This window comes from Carassius auratus, unplaced genomic scaffold (assembly GCF_003368295.1).
Source record: "Carassius auratus strain Wakin unplaced genomic scaffold, ASM336829v1 scaf_tig00215926, whole genome shotgun sequence".
Taxonomy (NCBI): domain Eukaryota; kingdom Metazoa; phylum Chordata; class Actinopteri; order Cypriniformes; family Cyprinidae; genus Carassius; species Carassius auratus.
The window spans coordinates 209,260-229,660 of NW_020528313.1; the positions used below are offsets into that span (position 1 = coordinate 209,260).

General features: G+C 36.3%; 1 protein-coding gene and 2 long non-coding RNA genes across 3 annotated transcripts; 1 reads left to right on the forward strand and 2 right to left on the reverse strand.

Moving 5' to 3' along the window:
• Positions 1–3,154: 3,154 nt before the first annotated feature.
• On the reverse strand, positions 3,155–4,586 carry LOC113096439 (uncharacterized). The gene is made up of 2 exons (XR_003288510.1): positions 3,936–4,586; positions 3,155–3,428 (listed from the first exon to the last, which is right to left on the reverse strand). It is a non-coding gene; the product is annotated as an uncharacterized LOC113096439 (long non-coding RNA).
• A 4,753-nt stretch (positions 4,587–9,339) lies between these two features.
• LOC113096438 (uncharacterized) lies at positions 9,340–12,687 on the forward strand. Its single transcript, XM_026261820.1, has 9 exons — positions 9,340–9,965; positions 10,053–10,229; positions 10,320–10,381; positions 10,464–10,550; positions 10,638–10,679; positions 10,748–10,922; positions 11,002–11,037; positions 11,136–11,820; positions 11,946–12,687. The coding sequence occupies exons 1-6, from the start codon at positions 9,902–9,904 to the stop codon at positions 10,883–10,885; spliced, it is 570 nt and encodes a 189-aa protein (XP_026117605.1). The 5' UTR covers positions 9,340–9,901; the 3' UTR covers positions 10,886–10,922; positions 11,002–11,037; positions 11,136–11,820; positions 11,946–12,687.
• A 2,362-nt stretch (positions 12,688–15,049) lies between these two features.
• Positions 15,050–17,056, reverse strand: LOC113096437 (uncharacterized). Its single transcript, XR_003288509.1, has 2 exons — positions 15,916–17,056; positions 15,050–15,438 (listed from the first exon to the last, which is right to left on the reverse strand). It is a non-coding gene; the product is annotated as an uncharacterized LOC113096437 (long non-coding RNA).
• Positions 17,057–20,401: the final 3,345 nt, after the last annotated feature.

The following is a 20,401-nucleotide window of genomic DNA, read 5'->3' on the forward strand; positions in this document are numbered from 1 at the left end:
TCTCTCACTCTCTCTCTCTCTCTCAAACACACACACACACACTATAATTTGCTGTTAAACTCCATATAACTCTATATACAGACCAGAAACTAAGCCTTTTTTTGCACAGGCCTAAAGGGTTAATGGTCCCACCTAGTGATCAACTGTAAAAATAACAAATGTTACCTCTTCCCAACAGGGAAAACCACCAACAACCAAGAGTGCATGATTATATGGTGTCATGGCTTTGCAATCAAAAAATGTCGTTATAATGGAAGTCAATGGGACAAAAACAGCCACCAACAATAAATGAGGGAGAAAAAATTAAAATCTAATGCTGCACAAAACTAACAATACATCAAAGCTAATCTACAGTTACTAATCTTTGACATGCCCAAGACTGTCATAAAAGGTAAAAAAAAATATCCAGTCCACAATTACTTTTTATATTGAAAATATGTCATTTTGTGTGTGTTTTTTCTTCCCAAATCAGTGACATAATTTATGAACTTGGTAATTAAAGAGTTAAAATCTTGGATTTTTTTTTAAACATTTGGTAGTTTGATCAGGACTGAGGGTGATTAATAGATTTATGCAAAAAAAAAAAAAAATCTTTATCTGAGACATTTTTACAGCATTTTAATTTAGTGGATGTTTTCATCCCAAACATAACAAAAGGGTAGTGAATTTACCCACAGTATACTGTTGAGTTTTTGAAAAATTTCAAGCATTTTCCCAAAATAAGTGTCAAAATAAGATTTGTCACCAATCATTCCATTAGCTGCAACACAGAGAAAATTGTGGCCAAAATAAGACTCAACTTTACCCCCTAGTGGACGAAAACGTCCCCAACAACGCATATGGGGTATTATGTAACAGCAAGTCATTTGTGCAAGTACAGACTTGCAGTTTTATATTATACAGCTATCATTGAGCTAAGGTATACCCCCCTACCACCCCATCTATCATTGAAGAACCTGTGTTACACAGATATGGCATATGGTAGTACACATGAAATTAATGTATTTATCTGTCATTTAAACTTACATAAACAGAAATCCTGTCTCCCCCTCTAGTGGACCTTAAGTGTAAGATCTTCATTGCTCAGATAATGAAAGTCACTAGGATTTTTTGAGAAGGAAAAAGTCTGACCAGTTACAGCATGAGTCAAACAAGTCTGAAGATCTGAGCTGAATTTGGTGAAACAATAAAATTTTAGTCGTTGTCAAGGCCAACAAAGAAGACTAAAAGAGAAACATCATTCAATTTTGTCTGTAATAAAACTAATAATTCTAATTTATTTAATAAATTTAACTATATTAATTTCCACAATTAATTATTAATGTCACACACACACCTACCTAATGCCATTAGACTTAAAAGATGAGAGTGGTAAATGTTACAGACATATTATCATGGGAATGTTCAGTCTATTATTGATTTTTATTTCCACTTCACTTTTATCCAAGGAGACAGAACTATTTGCACTGTATTTACAGTGGGACAATATTCATACAATACTATAACCTAGAAATAATTTAAAGGGGTGACTTGCAAGTCAAACAACGCGAATTATGTGTCTACATCTGGTTTCAGATATTGCTCTTGTAAGACTCTTATTCTGAAAGACTGAGGAGCCCGAGCTGAAGGCGGAGCGATCCGACCAATCAGATGAAAGGAGCGTTTCAGCTCCGCCCACAAGTGCGAATGAAATATTGAAGCCATAAACCGTTTTTTAAACCCCAAACGACAAAATGAGAAATCAAGTCAAAAACTCATTTTCCGTTTGTTAACCTAGATGGAATAACGAATAAACGAGCCATTTTTCCATTTCTCGTTATTTAATTCATGTTCTCTCACTTGAATCCTCTTGAGTCTTTCGTTTTCTGTTTTTTAATTTAAAACGGATTTGGAATGGACGGAAGATACCCTGATTGTACACGGACCGTGGTTCAAGAGGTTGCCACACTCTGACTCTGATCATGAATCGCCCGGTGTTGTGTTATATTCGGTTCTGTGAAAAACTGTTCCCGTTGGGGGAGTTAACATTAACATTCATTAGTTCCCTTATTGTGAGCGTGTCCTTGAAACAACGTGCAAATGAATGGAACTGAAAATATCAGTGCACGCTCGTCAAATTTCTATTTGATTTAATGGATTGTTTTGAACAGGTAACGAAGTGTCAATGTTAAGTGTTAATTAGCATTAACTGCAACAGTGCCAAAACAATGGATAGTTTGTGTAATATGATTAATTGTCTTTCATGTTTTGCTTGATTGATTACAGGCACACAGAAAAACAACTAATAAGATAATTTAACCTATTTTACCAAATTTTTACTTGTTGGTGTATTTCGCTTTTTATATATTTCATTTGTGGGGCTTTTTTTTATTTATAATAGTTTGCTTTGATTAGACTACCTAGTTGTCATTGGAGAGAGACTAGTACAATTTGAATACAAAACCTGAAACAAACCATTACAAATCTATCTGTGTCTTAATAAAATCGGTGAGCGTCCTGTGTCATGCCTTTTTTAATCTTTTTTTTTATATATAACCAGTTTTTACCAGCCTTCACAGCCCCATCAGTGTATTTATTATTATAAATGCAAATTTATTCTGTCACATATTTTATCCTATTACTAAGATTTTAAAGTCATGCAACATTGAAACATGTGAGTTAATTTTTTATATTTAAATGAACAGTTTGTAAAATGGACACATTTTTCTTTATTGCATTGAGTTAACAGTCAAATACAGAGCTTAACGGTTAAGACAATCTGAGAAAAAACTAATAATAAATATAATAATAATGAATATCATAAGCATACATTGTCTCTGTTCTTTGACCATAGGCACTGAACAACAACCTCATCATGTCATGTTTAAGAATAGTGAATAGTGATCCATTGTGTAAATAATGTTTAACATTTGAACATCTTATTCAAAATGGTTTTCCACATTTTACAACTATTACATACAATGAAACCCAAATGTTTCTTTGTCAGCCAAACTCTGTTCTCCTGTCGCTTACCGAAATTAAAATCCTCTGAGATTCATTAAAGTTAATATTTCAATAATTAAACAACACTCTTTAATGTTGACAGTTCTCTGTGTATTAATAGTAACATGGCATGCAGGTTAACAAATAACATGCTATCTTTAAGTATGTTTACTGTTTAAAATTATACTCAAAAAACAATATTGTAGATCACAAATATTACATTCATTAAATGTTACTGTGAAAAGTACAGAAGTAATTGCTTCATGAATTTAACACAAATAGAAAAGACAAGGAAAGTTGTGTGAAAGTAAGCATGGAATGAAGCAATGCAAAATGAGGTGAGTGTCTGAGATATTTATTGTCTCTCGTTGAGAACAGCTTCCATGTATGTCCAGTTCATACAATGATCAGCTACTGTACCAGTGACTTCAGCTCTCTCATCCAGTCTGAAACAGACAGGGACTTTACATGATGATCAATATATGTGGAAACATCACAAAAGCAAATCAAAGCCATATTATAACATTGGTGATGATGAGACACATGATTTTTTCACATGAAAAGTGTTTTCAATAGCCTATGTATGTGATTTATTTATGTAACAGAAGCACTGGCTACATACAAACTAAAGTTTTCATAAATGACACAGGATAGCAAGCCTATAAATATATTTAGAAGACGGCATTTATATTTGTTTCAAGCATCGTCATGAATACATTGCAGTAATAGTCACCAGTAGCCTAACTTAGCTAATCATACTATTCAAACAGCAAATGAAATGTATAAAAAGCTAAACAAATAAAAAAAATGATTAAGAAACTGTATATCTGTGTGTTTTTCTGTGTGCCTTCAATCAATCAAGCAAATCAGCTTACAGACGATTAATATTACACAAACTGCATTGTTTTGACACTGTTACAATGCTTCTGTGCATAACATAGACACTTCGTTACCTTTTCAAAATAATCCAAATAGCGATTTGAGAAGCGTACACTGATCAGGGAACTAATGCATGTTCATGTAAACTCCACCCACGGGAACAGTTTTTCACGGGAACCGAATATTACACAACACCGGACGCGAACGGTGCGACGCGACCCGTGAAATCCCCAACCGCACACGGATTCCCCTCCTATTTCTGACCTAGTCCCAGCTCTTTGCAACAGTCGCTTCAAGCACCGAGTTGCGTCGCGCCGCTCGCGTCCTGTCTGTGTAACTTAGGCCTAGTACACACGGTCGCGTTCTAATCAATTTTATATAAAATATACTTCAAAACAAACACCAGAGATCGCTTAGACAAAATGTCTCTCGTGCTGAGAAAGCTAATCTAACACTTAACCCCGGGCGATTCATGATCAGAGTCAGAGTCAACCTCTTGAACAACCACCACGATCGCGCTGGAAAACTTTTCTGAGATCATCTACTCTTCCCTGTGGATGACCTGTGACCTACTTTCTGTAAGATCTGAATTTTTGAGTTTGAATTTTTGACATTGAATTTTAGAAAACTGAATTTGAAGTTCCGAATTTCTTCATCTGGAAAACTTGAATCTGATTTTTTTTAAACTGAATATTTGCAGTATAAGAATTCAGAACAAAAAATCTAACTGTTTGAAAATACATGTCTATAAATTTCAGCCATAAAAACATTTCAGTTTGTTAAATTTCAAATGTTCAATATTCGTTTAAAAAAATCAAATTCAGATCTATTTAAACTACCACCTAAAATTCAATTTTATTATATTACACTTGCAAATAATTCAAGTTTACACAATTCAAATTCAAATCATTTTGTCATAATAAAAGCTCCATACGCATGGGTCTGTCACGTGATTAAGGAATGACTCGACCCGAAGACTCATGAGATGAACTAATCAATATCCTTTCCGCCTAATATTGCATTGGGCTTAGCGTATTGGGCTGTCACGTGATTGAGGAATGAGTCAAAAACCCGATAGACCCGGGGCCTGTTGCACAAAAGTAGAATTAAGACATCCGGGATAAATAACTGAGCTGAGCTCAATAAAGCCAAAACATGTGCGTCCAGGCTTAATTGGTTGCACAAAGACCAAGCCAGGATGAGCAGACACGGATTCATTAAGCCAGGTGAAACCAATCCTGGATAGGTGCGCGCTCACAGCTCACTCAAATAGACCCCGCCACAGATCACAGATTAACTGATTTACCATGGCAACTAGAGCCGCGTACTTTTCCCCGTCGGAAGCACAAATCCTCATGGAGGCATACGAGGAGGTAAAAGATATAATTAAGAAGAAAGGCAACACCGCCACAGTGATAAAGCAAAGAGAAAAAGCGTGGCAAAGTATTGCAGACCGCCTGAATGCGTAAATACACACTAACCGCTCCGCTGAAACATCACAAATACAAACCAAATATTTAATTCACATCTCCAAAAACGCAGTTGTACTGTAATTATGAAACGGTTACATTTTTCATTGAAATGCACTGCATATATGAGTGAAATTGTGTAACGTAACTCCATCACACTGTATAAAGCTATGATATATTATTATTAAAGCCTTACATTATTATTTTACGTTACTACCCAGCCGGCACATGACCGACCTTCAACGTTGAAATATGGTTGAAATAAGGTCAGTTGTGGTTTCAACGTTGAAACAACGTTGATTCAACGTTTAAAGCTGAATGGTTGAAAAACATCCAGCACATGACCAACTTTCAATGTTGAAATATGGTTGAAATAAGGTCAGTTGTGGTTTCAACGTTGAAACAACGTTGATTCAACGTTTAAAGATGAACTGTTGAAAAACTTCCAGCACATGACCAACTTTCAACATTGAAATATGGCTGAAATAAGGTCAGTTGTTTTAATGAAACAACGTTAAAAATGTTTAATGCTAAATGGTAGAAAAAGGTTAACAAGCTTTTAAATTATTTATATTAAATTATTTAAATTAATTAATTATTTTAATATCATTTTAAAATATTTTAGTCATGATACCTATTCTAAAATCTAAAGGTATATGTTAAATATTATCATCATTAACAACAATAAAACTATATACATTTCGCTGCTTTATCACACTGAAACAACTCCCATTGGTAGTTTTATTTTATTACTTCTATCTTGATTGGTTAATCTGGCTGTCATTCAGGAAACTGGACAATGAATCGGTTCGCGCCTTTCTACATTTAAAAATATGACCGTTATTGTCGTCTTTCTGTGAGTGAGGCGGCTAACAGTGAGCTGCTGCTCGTTATAACTGACTGCTCTATCGGTCCCGAATTATTTCATATTTGCCTGTACATTTTTTATTTATTTTGAGCGAATTTGAGTCGTGACATGTCAATGGAGAACAAAAACTGTGAACACAAGAAGGGTCAGGTGTTCTGCGAGGTCCTGAAAACATCCTGGCAAAATGAGGTAAGAAAATCGCTAACGTTATCTGTATTATCTTTTGAAAATAGTAAAGTATTACCAGAGTTTACAAATGGGTAGTTTAAAGGACATGTAACCTGCAGATAAATAAATACCCGTGTGTCTATTTTTGCATTGCTTTATCACAGCTGATCAAGTTAGGTGCTCACCTATTGTGTTGCTGGTAAGAGAGATTTAGAGATGGTTTAGAGATTTTCCCATATTTTCCTGATATGTATCCCATGCATTAGGTGTGTTATATATGTTTGTATTTATTCTTATAATAGTTTCAAAGTGTTTTCTGAAACATATAAGTGCAAATGTCGGTATTTAAATAATATAATTTTAATGAATTAATGAAAATGAATAAATAAATAAAAGGATTGTTTAAAGCCATGGTTCTCAAAGTGTCAGGCCCCCTCTAGTTGTTATGCAGGTGAATCACTAAATTAAACTAATTAATGTTAATACATTTTAACTTAATCTTTGAGTAAGTTTTTTTTTTTGTTGCACATTTAAGTATGTTAGAGTTAAAGTACAGTACAGTTTTGTAACTTTTGTTACATAATTACATTTAAAATTACATTTTAATTTAAACTTTTTTTTTATTTACCTGTGTATGTAAGCACAGTTGTAGTGTTAATGTTCAAACATGGTAAAGTGTCTGACAACAATTAATATTCTTATTAGAATAAAACTGCCTCATTTTTTAACTGTAGACCTGTAGCTGAATAGTTTGGCCTACTACGCTGCTGAAATGTAATGTTGGTCATTATGGTGCAACTTAATATTTAATAACAAATATTTTCTGAAGTGGTACTTGGTATAAAAAGTTTGAGAACCAGTGGTTTAAAGAAATGGTATAATATGAAATCCTGCTTTTTAAGAACTTTTCAGTAAACCATTTCTTCTTTCCCCTTGTAGAGTCATCGAGGATCCAGCTTGTTCTTGAAACATTGGTAAGAAATTGTTCATCTGCTACATTGCACTGTCACTTCTGCTAGAGATGCTTTGACCTTTTGTGATAGGTTTTGATTGTACTTAGTTTATTAAAAATTTACTGAATTAGATTTTATTTGTTTTACTACACTGTATTGCTAGTGTTCTGATTAAAACAGTGTAACTGGGGGCTCTGAAAACACTGCTTGTGAATAATTTGTTAATATTGTAAATTTTCATCTGAATACATTAAATAAGTGTTTAATGAATAGTGTTGTCCACTTTGTTTCCAACCTCACTGTTAGTGAACTGTAAAGTGAAAATATTGTGTGATTTATTTTGCATTCAGTTTTCAGTTAAATATATTTCACAATATCAAAGTTATTGTGAAACATTGTGGACATACCTAAACAAACTGGTTAAATCTTATGTGTCCTCCAGAAGTTTGCCCTCTGCAAGTGAACGACGCCTTGTGGTGCCATCCCAAAGAAGTTCACAATCACTCTCACGGTCCTTCTCCTGGACTGTGCCCAGCTGCTGGAATGACCTCCCAATCTCAATCCGAACTGCTGAGTCTTTACTCATTTTCAAGAAACATTTTAAGACTCATCTTTTTCACCGGAACTTAACCAACTAATGCTAGCACTTTTCCTTCTTTTCTTGTCTTTCATATTAAAAAAGAAAAAGAAAAAAAAAAAAACCTGGCTATGCATTCTGTACTAGACTTAAACTGAGACTTGTCATGGCACTTGTATACTGTTGTTGTTCGCTTGTACACCTGACTGCTTCTGTTCTTCTCATTTGTAAGTCGCTTTGGATAAAAGCGTCTGTTAAATGATTAAATGTAAATGTTTATACAGGACGGTACAGAAAGTGCACAAGTGGGAGAGAGTGGAGGGGACGGCGTCAGAAAGGACCTAGCGCTGGGACACTTTCAAGGATCACCCGAAGCACAACCACACTGTATACACTCAGGCTGCTGGTTCTAACATTTTAGAGTGCCCTGCGGTAGAAATCTCATTCTGCATGCCCCACGGTAAAGAAGACACAGTCCGGGGGGGGTTCCCATTAGAAATCAACTGGTGGAAGGTTCCCTGCTCGAACTGTGCAACACATTTTCACTGCACAAATGTACACAACTCTTGTAATGAGACACATTACTAAAACATGTTTTTGACAGAAACTGTAGGTTTCCACCAAAATAAAAGATCCACTGGTTTCAGTCATAAAGGTACAAGGGTTTGTCTTGTAAGTGCTGAAAAAAATATGCTTTTTTGTGCCGAATTATTTTACAAAATATTATAAAATATAATATATATAAAATATAAAATACAAAATATATTAAATATTATTGTATTTGGATTGTTCTACTACCTGTTTTTAGCATTACCTCCATGCATACTCTGCATAATAAAGTGTGGGATTATTTTCATCTGTTTTATACAGTATGTTTCCAAAATTTACCTGCTGTTTGACAATTTTGAGCATGTGGTAGTTTATTGAAGTTGTTTGTAAAGCCATTGCTGCCAGTCATTAGATTTTTAGCCTTGCATGTACCTTGTTGATCTAAATGCCCACTAGGATCTAGGTGTATTTACACACGGTGCAAGGTACGACGGGGAAACAACGTCGTGTTATCAACGCTGATTAACTTTTCAAAATCAACACCTCATTCAGCTTTCATCCCAGGGCTGCAGCACGACCATAATTCACCCATAATGCAGGTAAGACGGTGAAACAGCGTCGCGATTTCAACGGTGAATCCACGTCGTGATTTCAACGTTGATCCAATTTGCAAAATCGAAAGGTTTTTCAACGTTGATTCAACCCTGGTACCTGACGTTGTTTCAACGTTGAAATGCCGGCTGGGTACGCTCAGTACGGTTTAATATTAGCCGTTGTACTCTGCTTATTATGTTGTCCACCGGTTTTTTTTTTTTTTTTTGCTTGTTTCCCCTGCTTTTATTAATGTAAAGCAGCTTTGACAGAATGAAACAATTGTGAAAAGTGCTATATAAATAAAATTTTCTTGAATACATAGATGAGCTATAATAATAATCACTTTAATTTATATAGCGCCTTTCAAAGGACCCAAGGTCGGTTGCTCACTGCACTGCAAAAATGTATTTCTTACTTAGTATTTTTGTCTTGTTTTCAGTAAAAAAAAAAAAAATCTAAAAAAAATCTTAAATATTTTCTAGAGCAAAATAACCTAGGAAAATAAGCAAAAAAACTCTGCCAGTGAAACAAGAGAACTTTTCTAAAAGTAAGTGTTTATGGAAAAAGTAAACTTATTTCAAGAGAATTTTTCTTATTATATTGACCAATATTTAAATTTTTTGCTCGTTTTAAGCACACATTTACTTGAAGTTTATATTTTTGGTCTTAACCTATACTTATTTTGCTAGGTCATTTAGAAAATCAAGAAAATACATCTTTATTGTATTTTTTATTATTTTTACTGAAAACAATACAAAAATACCAAGTCATTTTTGTCAGTGTGACTCCATTAAATGTTCTTGTGATAAAGAATATGTGTGTGTGTGTGTGTGTGTGTGTGTGCGTGTGATGTAGATTAAACATGAACGGGCCAAAACGGACATGGCAGCAGGTCAAAATCAAATACAAGAACATTCTGCAGAATGGTATGGTCCCTGACTAATATTTAACAAAGCACAAGCATATATTGTACCCAGAAGGTGCCTGCTCACACATTGTCTGTACTGTTTTAGCAGTGAAAAAGAATCCCCACAGACAAGGCACGGGTGGTGGGTCACCAAAGGCTGACCTTACCCCAGCAGAGGACATGGCCTTGGAGCTAAATAAAGGCAGGCCCGTCTTAGAGGGGATCCCTGGGGGGAAAGAGACGAGCATGGGTTCCTCCCAAGATGCCACCCGCTTCATTCAAGGTATGTCCTTCCATCTCTACATGGAATACAACCACATTCATATTGAATCAATTTGGACTGTCTGACTTTGGTTTACCTGTTGCCTGGCAGTGTCTGGCAGCACTGTGTTCCTGTTAGAGCCACCAGCACAAGCACCAGACGATGCTGATCCAGTGAGTACTCCATCAAAGGCATACTGTAGGCCTGGCATGTCTTGTCTACTGGCTTCAATATGAATCCGATTAAATGTGATAGGGTGAAAGCCCCAGTGCAGCAGCAACAGCACATGATGGAGACGATGATGAGGAGGAGACCATCTCTCTGGATTCCAGAAGGCATGAGGTATCATGTTAAGACTGTGAAAGTACTATTTACTCTACAATGGTGAGGAGTCCTCATCAAAATCAAAAAATCTAATTTCTTTTACAGGACCCAGATGCTATACAGTGGGAAAACCAGCCTGGCAACATAGTGCGTATTAATAAAAGGACACCACATCCTGCCAAATTCCAGCTGCGCTAATTGTATTGTGTTCACAGAGCTCACAAGCTATCAGAAAGTTGTATGGCAACCACCTCCGGCGCCAAATAGAACTGGCAGACATAGACATTCAGTACAAGAAGAAAAAGATAGAAAATCTTGCACTGGAGTCCGAAATAAAAAAAGAGGACAATTAGGAAACTGAACCTTGAAATAATAAAACTTGAGCGGGAGGTGAGATATGCCTTCAATGTACACTGTATGCTAACTGTAACACAAATGTATTAATCATTATTTTTCTTTCCTCCCCCAGCTCCAAGAAGATGACACAGCTCAAAATAAAAATTAGGTATATTCTCGTAAAGTCAAGTGAGCCATGACATATGAGCTCTTATTGTGAGCACACAGGACGGTGGCATCTTTCTAAGGTATTTTTTATTTTCACAGCAATCAGTACAACCAAGTCATCGTTATAAGGCACCGGCCTCTTTTGCCCACCCCCCCAGCACCAGGTGTGGCACTAGCCTATATGAAGGCCCAAAATTGTGTGTTCCTTTCTGCTCTGACAATGGCATGCCCATTCTTGCGAGATGTGGTGGATGAAGAAGCACTTGTGCTGAGGAGAGCCTTCAGGCGAGAAAGGGTCTTCAGGGACCGGTTGGACCCACTGGCCTTCCCTGATGACCATCTATATGAAAGATAAAGGTTTTCTGCAGATGGCATCAGGTATCTATGCAGACTACTGGGTCCCAGGATTAAGCACCGCACTGCATGGAGCCATGCACTGAGTGTGGAGCAAATGGTTTGTGTGGCCTTGCGCTTTTTGGTGCAGTGGACTGCACACACATAAGGATAAAAGCCCCCTCAGGTGCCCATGAGGCCAGTTTTGTGAATAGGAAATCCTTTCACAGCATTAATGTTCAGGTGAACATAACTTTTTGATATTGTCCATTGACGAACACTCTGCATTGCCAATGATGTGCATTGATTGGTGTAATATTCCTCATCTTATGATTTCAGATGGTCTGCAATGCTGACTGTGTGATCAGCAATGTTGTGGCAAAATGGCCTGGCTCAGTCCATGACTCCAGAATCTTTCGGGCCTCTGAAATCTATCAGTGCCTATCACAAGGTAAGCCACACAACCCCTATTTATAACCATCATGGCTGTGTCAAGAATATCACTGTGTTTATGAGGTAGTAATGATGAGATTTTGTGTTGACGGGTGAATTCTCTGGTGTGTTGCTGGGAGACAGGGGGTATGGCTGCCAGCCTTTTCTCCTCACACCTTTCACAGACCCCCAGGAAGCACAGCAGGCCTACAACCATGCCCATGCCAGGGCCAGGGCCAGAGTTGAAATGACCTTTGGCCTCCTGAAGGCACGCTTTCACTGCCTTCACAAATTAAGGGTCAACCCTGTTAGGGCATGTGATATTACTGTGGCTTGTGCTGTCCTCCACAATGTGTCCTGCCTGAGGAAGGAGAGGGCCCCCAGAGTGCCACCAGCCATGGACTGGGACAATCCGGCAATCTTCCCTGATGACGACAGTGGTCGGCTGCTGAGGGACCAATATGTGTTGAATTATTTTAGTTAGTATGTGTGCTTTCAATTTAGGTAAAAAATGTCCTGCTGTGGCAGGGGAAATAGGGTTTTTTTGGGTTGGTTTTTTTACGAATTTGGCCTCTTATGATGTTTGTGCGGTATACTGTGTGTAATACAAGGCTGCAGGGAGGCTACTGCATCCATTCATTTGTCTGTTCAGTTGATGTGTATGGATTTGTCCTGCATTTATTTTAGTGTGCAGACATGCAGGGTGTGTTATATACAGACCTTTGAATGTGTATGTATCATTTTGTATAATATGCTTTGATTCTGTGCTTTCCATCTTGTAGAGTCACTGTGACTTCAGTTTCGAAAGGAGCTGATAGTTTACCTGCTTTGTTTTGTCCTTATTCAATAAAGGAACATAATGTTACACATTGTGTTTTTATATTCATAAGGAATGTGTATTTGTTTCTATGACAGAGTACTAGGGTCCCACTGAGGAAAAAGGATAAAGTCATAAATTTATGAGGCTGGTTCTTTCTGCAGAAAAGCAACATATTCTTTTTACAGTTTTGATAGTTATGACAATGTGATACTTCATATTCTGGCACATCAGCATGTCTTTGTTTATGAAACCATACTGAAGTACAATTTCACGAAATGCCCCACATCTGTCATTTTAACAACTGTCCTCCTTTAAAACAACTGGTTACAATATTATGACTTGTCTTTTTTTTCCCCTCTGTGGCCCTAATATTCTATCATTTTATATATAGCCTTTTAGTCTATGGGAAACTGTAAATTATCTAATGATAGCAACATCATCTAAAAATCATTATTTATCCAAAATGATTGAAATGATCACAAACGTTCAAATAATGACAGTGGGTCTAGTTATATGTGATAACAATGTATAGTGAGCAGTGAAATAACTATTGGTTTCCATTTGTGGCGACTGCTGACTGACATTAGGGATGAGATTAAATAGATCCTGGAATTTAGCCTGGTCTGGAGCAGGCTAGCTCCACAGAATAAATCTCCATGGTAATTTATACCATAACATATCCTCCTGCCCCCTATCCAGCTTTAGTGCAACCGGATTAGGGATCAATTGAGCCAGGATCACCAAGATATCCTGGCTTAATCCCTTATCCTACTTTTGTGCAACAGGCCCCCGAACTATGAACTAGTCAATAGGGAATGTGAAGGTACGTCACGCAGTGTTGCATTATGGGACGTGGGCGCCATGTTTAGAGGCACGATCTCTGTTTACGTTTTCGCCAACCATTGGTATGACATTTAATTGTGGGTGTGTTTGGCTAAAACGAGGTAAAATTGAAGAACGGAAGAAATGGAGGATTTGAAAGAAAAAGAGAAGGGACCTTATCGGGAGAAACTAAATGCCACTGCCAAAAAAAAAACGTTATTTAGACAAACTGTCCGATATAAACAAGATAGATCCATATGATTTAGCAGCCCAAGACTGGATTACGGATCCAGACGCACTAACCGTTACCTCCGCTCACATATATGGACATCGTCAATTACCTCGTTTTAGGATTGAGTGCGTACACTTTGCAGGAGTTTAAGAGCTATAAATCCCTTCAAGCCCATGAACAGTTTTGCAGCGGCTGGGTACAAGACCTCCTCATTCACAGGCCGCATAACTGCAAGAGCACAGTCGTACTGGCAAAGGTAAGATGGCACTTCTTCTTCTGTCGGAGTTTTATGGCAGTTGGCAAACCAGCTAAAATAAATATGCTATTTACTGACAATGTTTTAATACCTAAGTATCTTAATGATTCTGTAAAATTGATTCTTTCTCTGTTGTATTTTGTGCAATGAATCAACACGTTCATAAGAAGGCACTTGTGTTTTTGGCCAAGTTATTAAAACAAACAAAATGCTAAATATTCAGCTGAAGTTATGTTATTTTAAAGAGTCATAAGCAGTGGGTTTGAGCAGTTGCATTTAAAAAAATATTGGTTATAATTGTCAAAATTGTCTAAAAACCCAGTTTTATTTTGCTTGTGGTGGGCAGATTTATTTTTGTAACACGTGATTATGTTGATTAGAAATGAATGAATACATAATTTACAATCAATAATTTACATTACATTATATTTACATTGAAATACATAATTAACATTTACAAATTAGTTTGACTGTGTAAGCATAAAAGCAAGATAATTTAAGTGGTTCTGCTTTTATTAATCGCAAATTAACTACATTTAATTTGTATTAATCAGATAATAAATGTATCTGTCATTGATTAACATTTCTGTCTTTATGTACAGGTGATGCACTCCCAGCGCCTTAGTGAAGTTCCTCTGAAGGCTTGGGTTATCATCAACACCAATGGTGAAGTTTCCTCAGCCCACTGTACGTGTATGCCTTGAGTCGCAGAGACATGCTCCCATGTTGACGAATGTCAGTAACCAAACAGTTACCTGGAACCACTGACTTCCATAGAAGGAAAAAAAAAAATCTACGGAAGTCAGTGGTTCCAGGTAACTGTTTGGTTACTGACATTCTTCAAAATATCTTCCTTTGTGTTCAGCAGAAGAAAGAAATTCATACAGGTTTGAAACAACTTGAGGGTGAATAAATGATGACAGAATTTTCATTTTAAAGTGAACTATCCCTTTAAAGGGTCTCTGTGGATACAATCAGTACAGAAACAGATACGTCACTTAATGTATTTATTAAGCAGTTATATAAAAACTTGAGTCATAAACATTTTAAAAAGGCATGTAAAAATATGTACAGAATATCAAAGCAAATTGTCCATTGAAAAAATAAATAATTTTTGATTCATGCAATGTGGCCTGTCTTTATCATCTGCTAACATAAACCACAAATTCAACATCATTCATCAGCTATCCTACAAATCATCAAGGAATATACAATACACAACACCTCTTGCTTTGTACAACTTTTAACAAACGTTTTTACAAACCAGTTGATTTAGCAATCACTGCACAACACTTGGACACATGTTTGTAAGAGCACAGCAGACTGTGACAACTTTCTTCTTGTTCTTTCTCCTCTCCTGGCCTCTTGCGAATTACCTGATGTTTGAGGTATTTTCTTAACTGACGTGCAAACCTCTCTTTGTTCATCCCTTTCACTTCATTGTGGCCCAGAAGCAAAGATGGTGCCCAGTCAGGATGAGTATCCAGCATTTCTAATGCTGGTTGTCCTGTAAATACAGCAATTTTGTAGGTTATAGATAATTATGGACATCTTCATATACTTTCAACACGCACACACACACACACATACACACACACACATATATATATATATATATATATATATATATATATATATATATATATATACACATTATATATATATATATATATATATATATATATATATATATATATACACACACACACATAATTATGTTAGTAGAAACTGGACCAGAAGATAAACAAAAGCTAACAATTTTAAAGTGATCTTAATAAAACTATTGACAGTGTGTGACACTATATATATATATATATAAAATCAACTTCTTAGATATTGTGATTGTTGTTGCAAATGGAACATTATCTGTTGATAGCCACAAATTATGCATTGCTCTGGAAGTCAAAACACACCGATGTTAAAGACAATAAGAACAAAATGAAAATATTGTATTTAGGTCAAAGTTAGAGACCACAGAACTCACCTGACTGAAAATGCAGCGAACACTTGGGTAAAGTTGGTTTTATATTCGCACATTCGCCACTTTTCCCACATTTCCGCGTTCAATAACTTTCAAATTATATGTGCAAGAAAGTTTTTCTTGGCATATTCTGATCAGCGACATCATTGTGAACCAAACAGAATGGTTTCAAAATCGATCAAAATGTCCAAATATTGTTTTTATGGCATATTTAGAAGCGAATGTCCGCTGAATGTCCAACGTAGTGCTGTATATTCGTTAGGCACCGTCTAAAAAGTTCGATGTTTTTTTTTCTTTGTGTGCGAACAGACAAGTATTCAAGAGCCAACCACAAATGTGCCAGCAAATATCACTTACATGATGTCTTCTAATGCTATAGGTTTTCCTTGAGCAACAATAGAAATTATACAGATGGTGTTTGAAGATATGTTTAAGAATTAAAAAATAATAAACGTACATAAAGTATAATTTATTGTATAATTTAACAATTCAGACAAGTGGAAAATCAAGTGTAATCTCTTGAACATATAGTTAATGGCATAGTTAAAACAACATTTTTATATATTTATTTACCTCAAAATGAACATGAACTGTGTTGATGTGTTGGTTTTAACAATGACATATGATTTCTTTTAATAGGTTTTAAAAGCATGGGTCAACTTCTCCGAAGCAAGTTGGAACATCTTGTCTGGATCATACAGAACATACTACAGCCGTGTCTTGCATTTTATTCACCCTTGTTGTTTTTTTCTGATTTTAAGTATAATAAAGACGTAACAGTGTTCTCCAGGTGTTGATTGGAAAAAATGGCTGAACTCTTTGATGTTTTTCTGTTTTATGAAATCTTTGTTTAACATTAAACTCTCACAATTCATGTGCATTGATTAATGTCTGCAATCCTGCAAAAATTTTACTTTGCCGGTACTGAATCCATCAGATTATTGACAAGTATTCAGAAATCATGACAGCAAACACAATGTTGATTTTGGGTGAACATTTTAAAAACTATGGCAAAACTTTCTTCAAGATGGATTATAAAGAATTTGTGCTTCACATATTTAATTTGACCATCACTGTTTTTATGGGATTCCTCAATGACAAGTCACCCACTTCAACAGCTTTTGAAAGAAGGGAACATGCTAAAGTAGCGATATATTTATGGGACCCAAGTTAACATAAATCCAGTCTTGTATTGTAGATGTATGTAGTGTAGATATTGAAAAAGATCCATACCTATGCACTTGTCCATTGACACAAATTCCAGTTCAATAACTTAAAGGTTAGGCTGACATTGATGCAAAACAGGCTGCTAAATATTTATGTGACCTTGTAGAACATATCAAGTCTTGAAATACAAGTATTGGCCATAAAACATGCATATGCAGCATCACTGTGTTTCTTTATAGACACACCATAACATCACTTCCAGTTCAATACGTCTGCAAAAAAGGCTCACACTGTTAACAATGAAGTTGCTATTAATCTGACCTTCTTCATCATATCAGAAGTCATAAAAGAACAAGGATTTGCTCTAAATGATACATTTACCGCTTCTCTCTATTGCTTCATAGACACACCATGACTTCACTTGCAGTTCAATACCTTCTTAAAAGAGGCTCACACAGTTACAAACCAAGTTGCTAAATAATTATCTGACCTGGTAGAGCATCCCAGAAGTCTGGAAATACAAGTATGGCCCATGAAACCTACATTTGCAGTATCCATGTGATTCTTCATAGACACACCATTACTTCACAAGCAATTCAATACCTTCTTAAAAGAGGCTCACACAGTTGCAAAACAAGTGGCTAAATAATTATCTGACCTGGTAGAGCATCCCAGAAGTCTGGAAATACAAGTATTGCCCATAAAACCTACATTTGCAGCAACCTTGTGTTTCTTCATAGACACACTATTAATTCACTTCCAGGGTAATAGCTTTCCAAAGAAGGCTAACTCTGCTACCAATCAAGTTGCTAAATAATTATCTGACCTAGTAGAGCATCCCAGAAGTCTTGAAATACAAGTATTGCCCATGAAACCTACGTTTGCAGTATCCATGTGATTCTTCATAGACACACCATTACTTCACTTCTAGTTCAATACCTTTCCAAAGAAGGCTATCACTGTTACCAGTCAAGTTGCTAAATATTTATCTGACCTTCTTCATCATATCAAAAGTCTTAAAACAACAAGTATTTGCTCTTAATGATACATTTACAACATCTTTCTATTTCTGTATAGAGACACTGACCCTCACTTCCAGTTCAATAACTTTTTAAAAGAGGCCCACACTGTTACAAAACAAGCTGCTAAATAATTATGTGACCTTGTAGAACATATCAGAAGTCTTGAAATACAAGTATTGGCCATAAAACCTACATTTGCAGCATCCCTGTTTTTCTTCATAGACGCAGCATTATTTCACTTCCAGTTCAATACCTTTCCAAAGAAGGCTATCACTGTTACCAATCAAGTTGCTAAATAATTATGTGACCTTGTAGAACACATCAGAAGTCTTGAAATACAAGTATTGGCCATAAAACCTACATTTGCAGCATACCTGTGATTCTTCAAAGACACAGCATTACTTCACTTCCAGTGCAATAACTTTTTAAAAGAGGCTCACACTGTTACAAAACAAGCTGCTACATAATTTTGTGACCCTCTTCAACATATCAGAAGTCAGGAAATACAAGTATTGGCCATAAAATATACATTTGCAGCATCCCTATGATTCTTCATAGACACACCACAACTTCACTTCCAGTTCAATAACTTTCCAAAGACGGCTCACACTGTTACAAAACAAGCTGCTAAATAATTATGTGACCTTGTAGAACATATCAGAAGTCTTGAAATACAAGTATTGGCCATAAAACCTACATTTGCAGAATACCTGTGATTCTTCATAGACACAGCATTACTTCACTTCCAGTTCAATACCTTTCCAAAGAAGGCTCACACTGTTACCAATCAAGTTGCTAAATAATTGTGTGACCTTGGAGAACATATCAGAAGTCTTGAAATACAACTATTGGCCATAAAACCTTCATTTGCAGCATCCCTGTTTTGCTTCATAGACACACCATAACTTCACTTCCAGTTCAATACCTTTCCAAAGAAGGCTATCACTGTTACCAATCAAGTTGCTAAATAATTATGTGACCTTGTAGAACACATACCATGGGGATTGGCTTATGTAATACATTTAGTTGACTTTGAAAAGCAGCTATGCATATATATATATATATATATATATATATATATATATATATATATATATATATATATATATATATATATACATATATATATATATATATATATATATACTAGGGGTGTAACGATACGCGTATTCGTATTGAACCGTTCGGTACGACGCTTTCGGTTCGGTACGCGGTACGCATTATGTATACCGAACGGTTCGTTGGAGTAATTAATTATATTTGGAAAAAAAAAAAAAAAAAGAGAGAGAAAGAAATATAATGATATGCGTTCAACAAGGTAGCCCAATAACCCAAACAACGTAACAGGCAACGCCCCTGACACTCCCGAAGAAGAAAAAAACACCATCTTATATGTTTATGTTAGGCTACACAGCAGGCGCTCGCTCACTCAGTACGCGCTGAAGGCTCGTTGCAAAATAGCCAATGCGTTTAACAGACTAGAAATGAGAAGATCCCCCAATAACCAACAGGTCTGGTGTTTGGGTGCACTTTGGATTCCCTTTAAGCTATAATGGTGATGGCAAGAGAGTGGTGGATAAAAAAACAACGGTATGTCGCATCTGCAACATGACAGGGTACACCAGCGGGAATACAAAAAAAAAAAAAAAAAAAAAAAAAACACCAGCGGGAATATCTGGGATATATGCGTCAGTACTATCTGGGAAAAGACTAAAAAAAGGAGAAACATGCACGCAGCAAACTATCCCTGCAGCATTTAGACACTATAGCTTACAGGGAATCCAACCCAAACACCAGACCTGTTGGTTATTTTAGGATCTTATATTTCTGGTCTGTTAAATGCATTAGACATTTTGCAACGAGCCTTCAGCGCGTGCTGAGTGAGCGAGCACCTTAGGGGCCGTTCACATATCGCTCCTAAAAACGCGTGGAAAACGCTAAGCACGTCTTTCTCCTCCTTTGCTAAGCAACAATGACGTGCTCTCTCCATGAGACGCGGAAATTTCAGCGAAGGATAAATGGATTTGCAGCTCTAAAAATCGCTTGCAGTAGCTCTGCTACTAAATTTATTTCAAAATTGCAATCCATATACAACTATGATCAGCTGTTCCTTCATCTTGGCTGAGCTCTCAACCTTGTTACGGGAAAGGATGAAGCTGATTGGTTAGTTCTTGTCACATGACCCGCGGTGCGCTTGCGGCATTCTGAAAAGTTGAGATGTTTTTACATTTTGCTGTATCTAAAACGTATCGAACCGAACCGAACCGAACCGTGACATCAGTGTATCGTATCGAACCGAA

Excerpts from the sequence above, each read along its gene's own strand:
- LOC113096438 (XM_026261820.1), top strand. The coding sequence starts at position 9,902 with ATGAACGGGCCAAAACGGACATGGCAGCAGGTCAAAATCAAATACAAG. Across the intron at positions 9,966-10,052 it reads CAAGAACATTCTGCAGAATG|CAGTGAAAAAGAATCCCCAC; the intron begins GTATGGTCCCTG and ends GTACTGTTTTAG. Across the intron at positions 10,680-10,747 it reads AAAACCAGCCTGGCAACATA|AGCTCACAAGCTATCAGAAA; the intron begins GTGCGTATTAAT and ends TTGTGTTCACAG.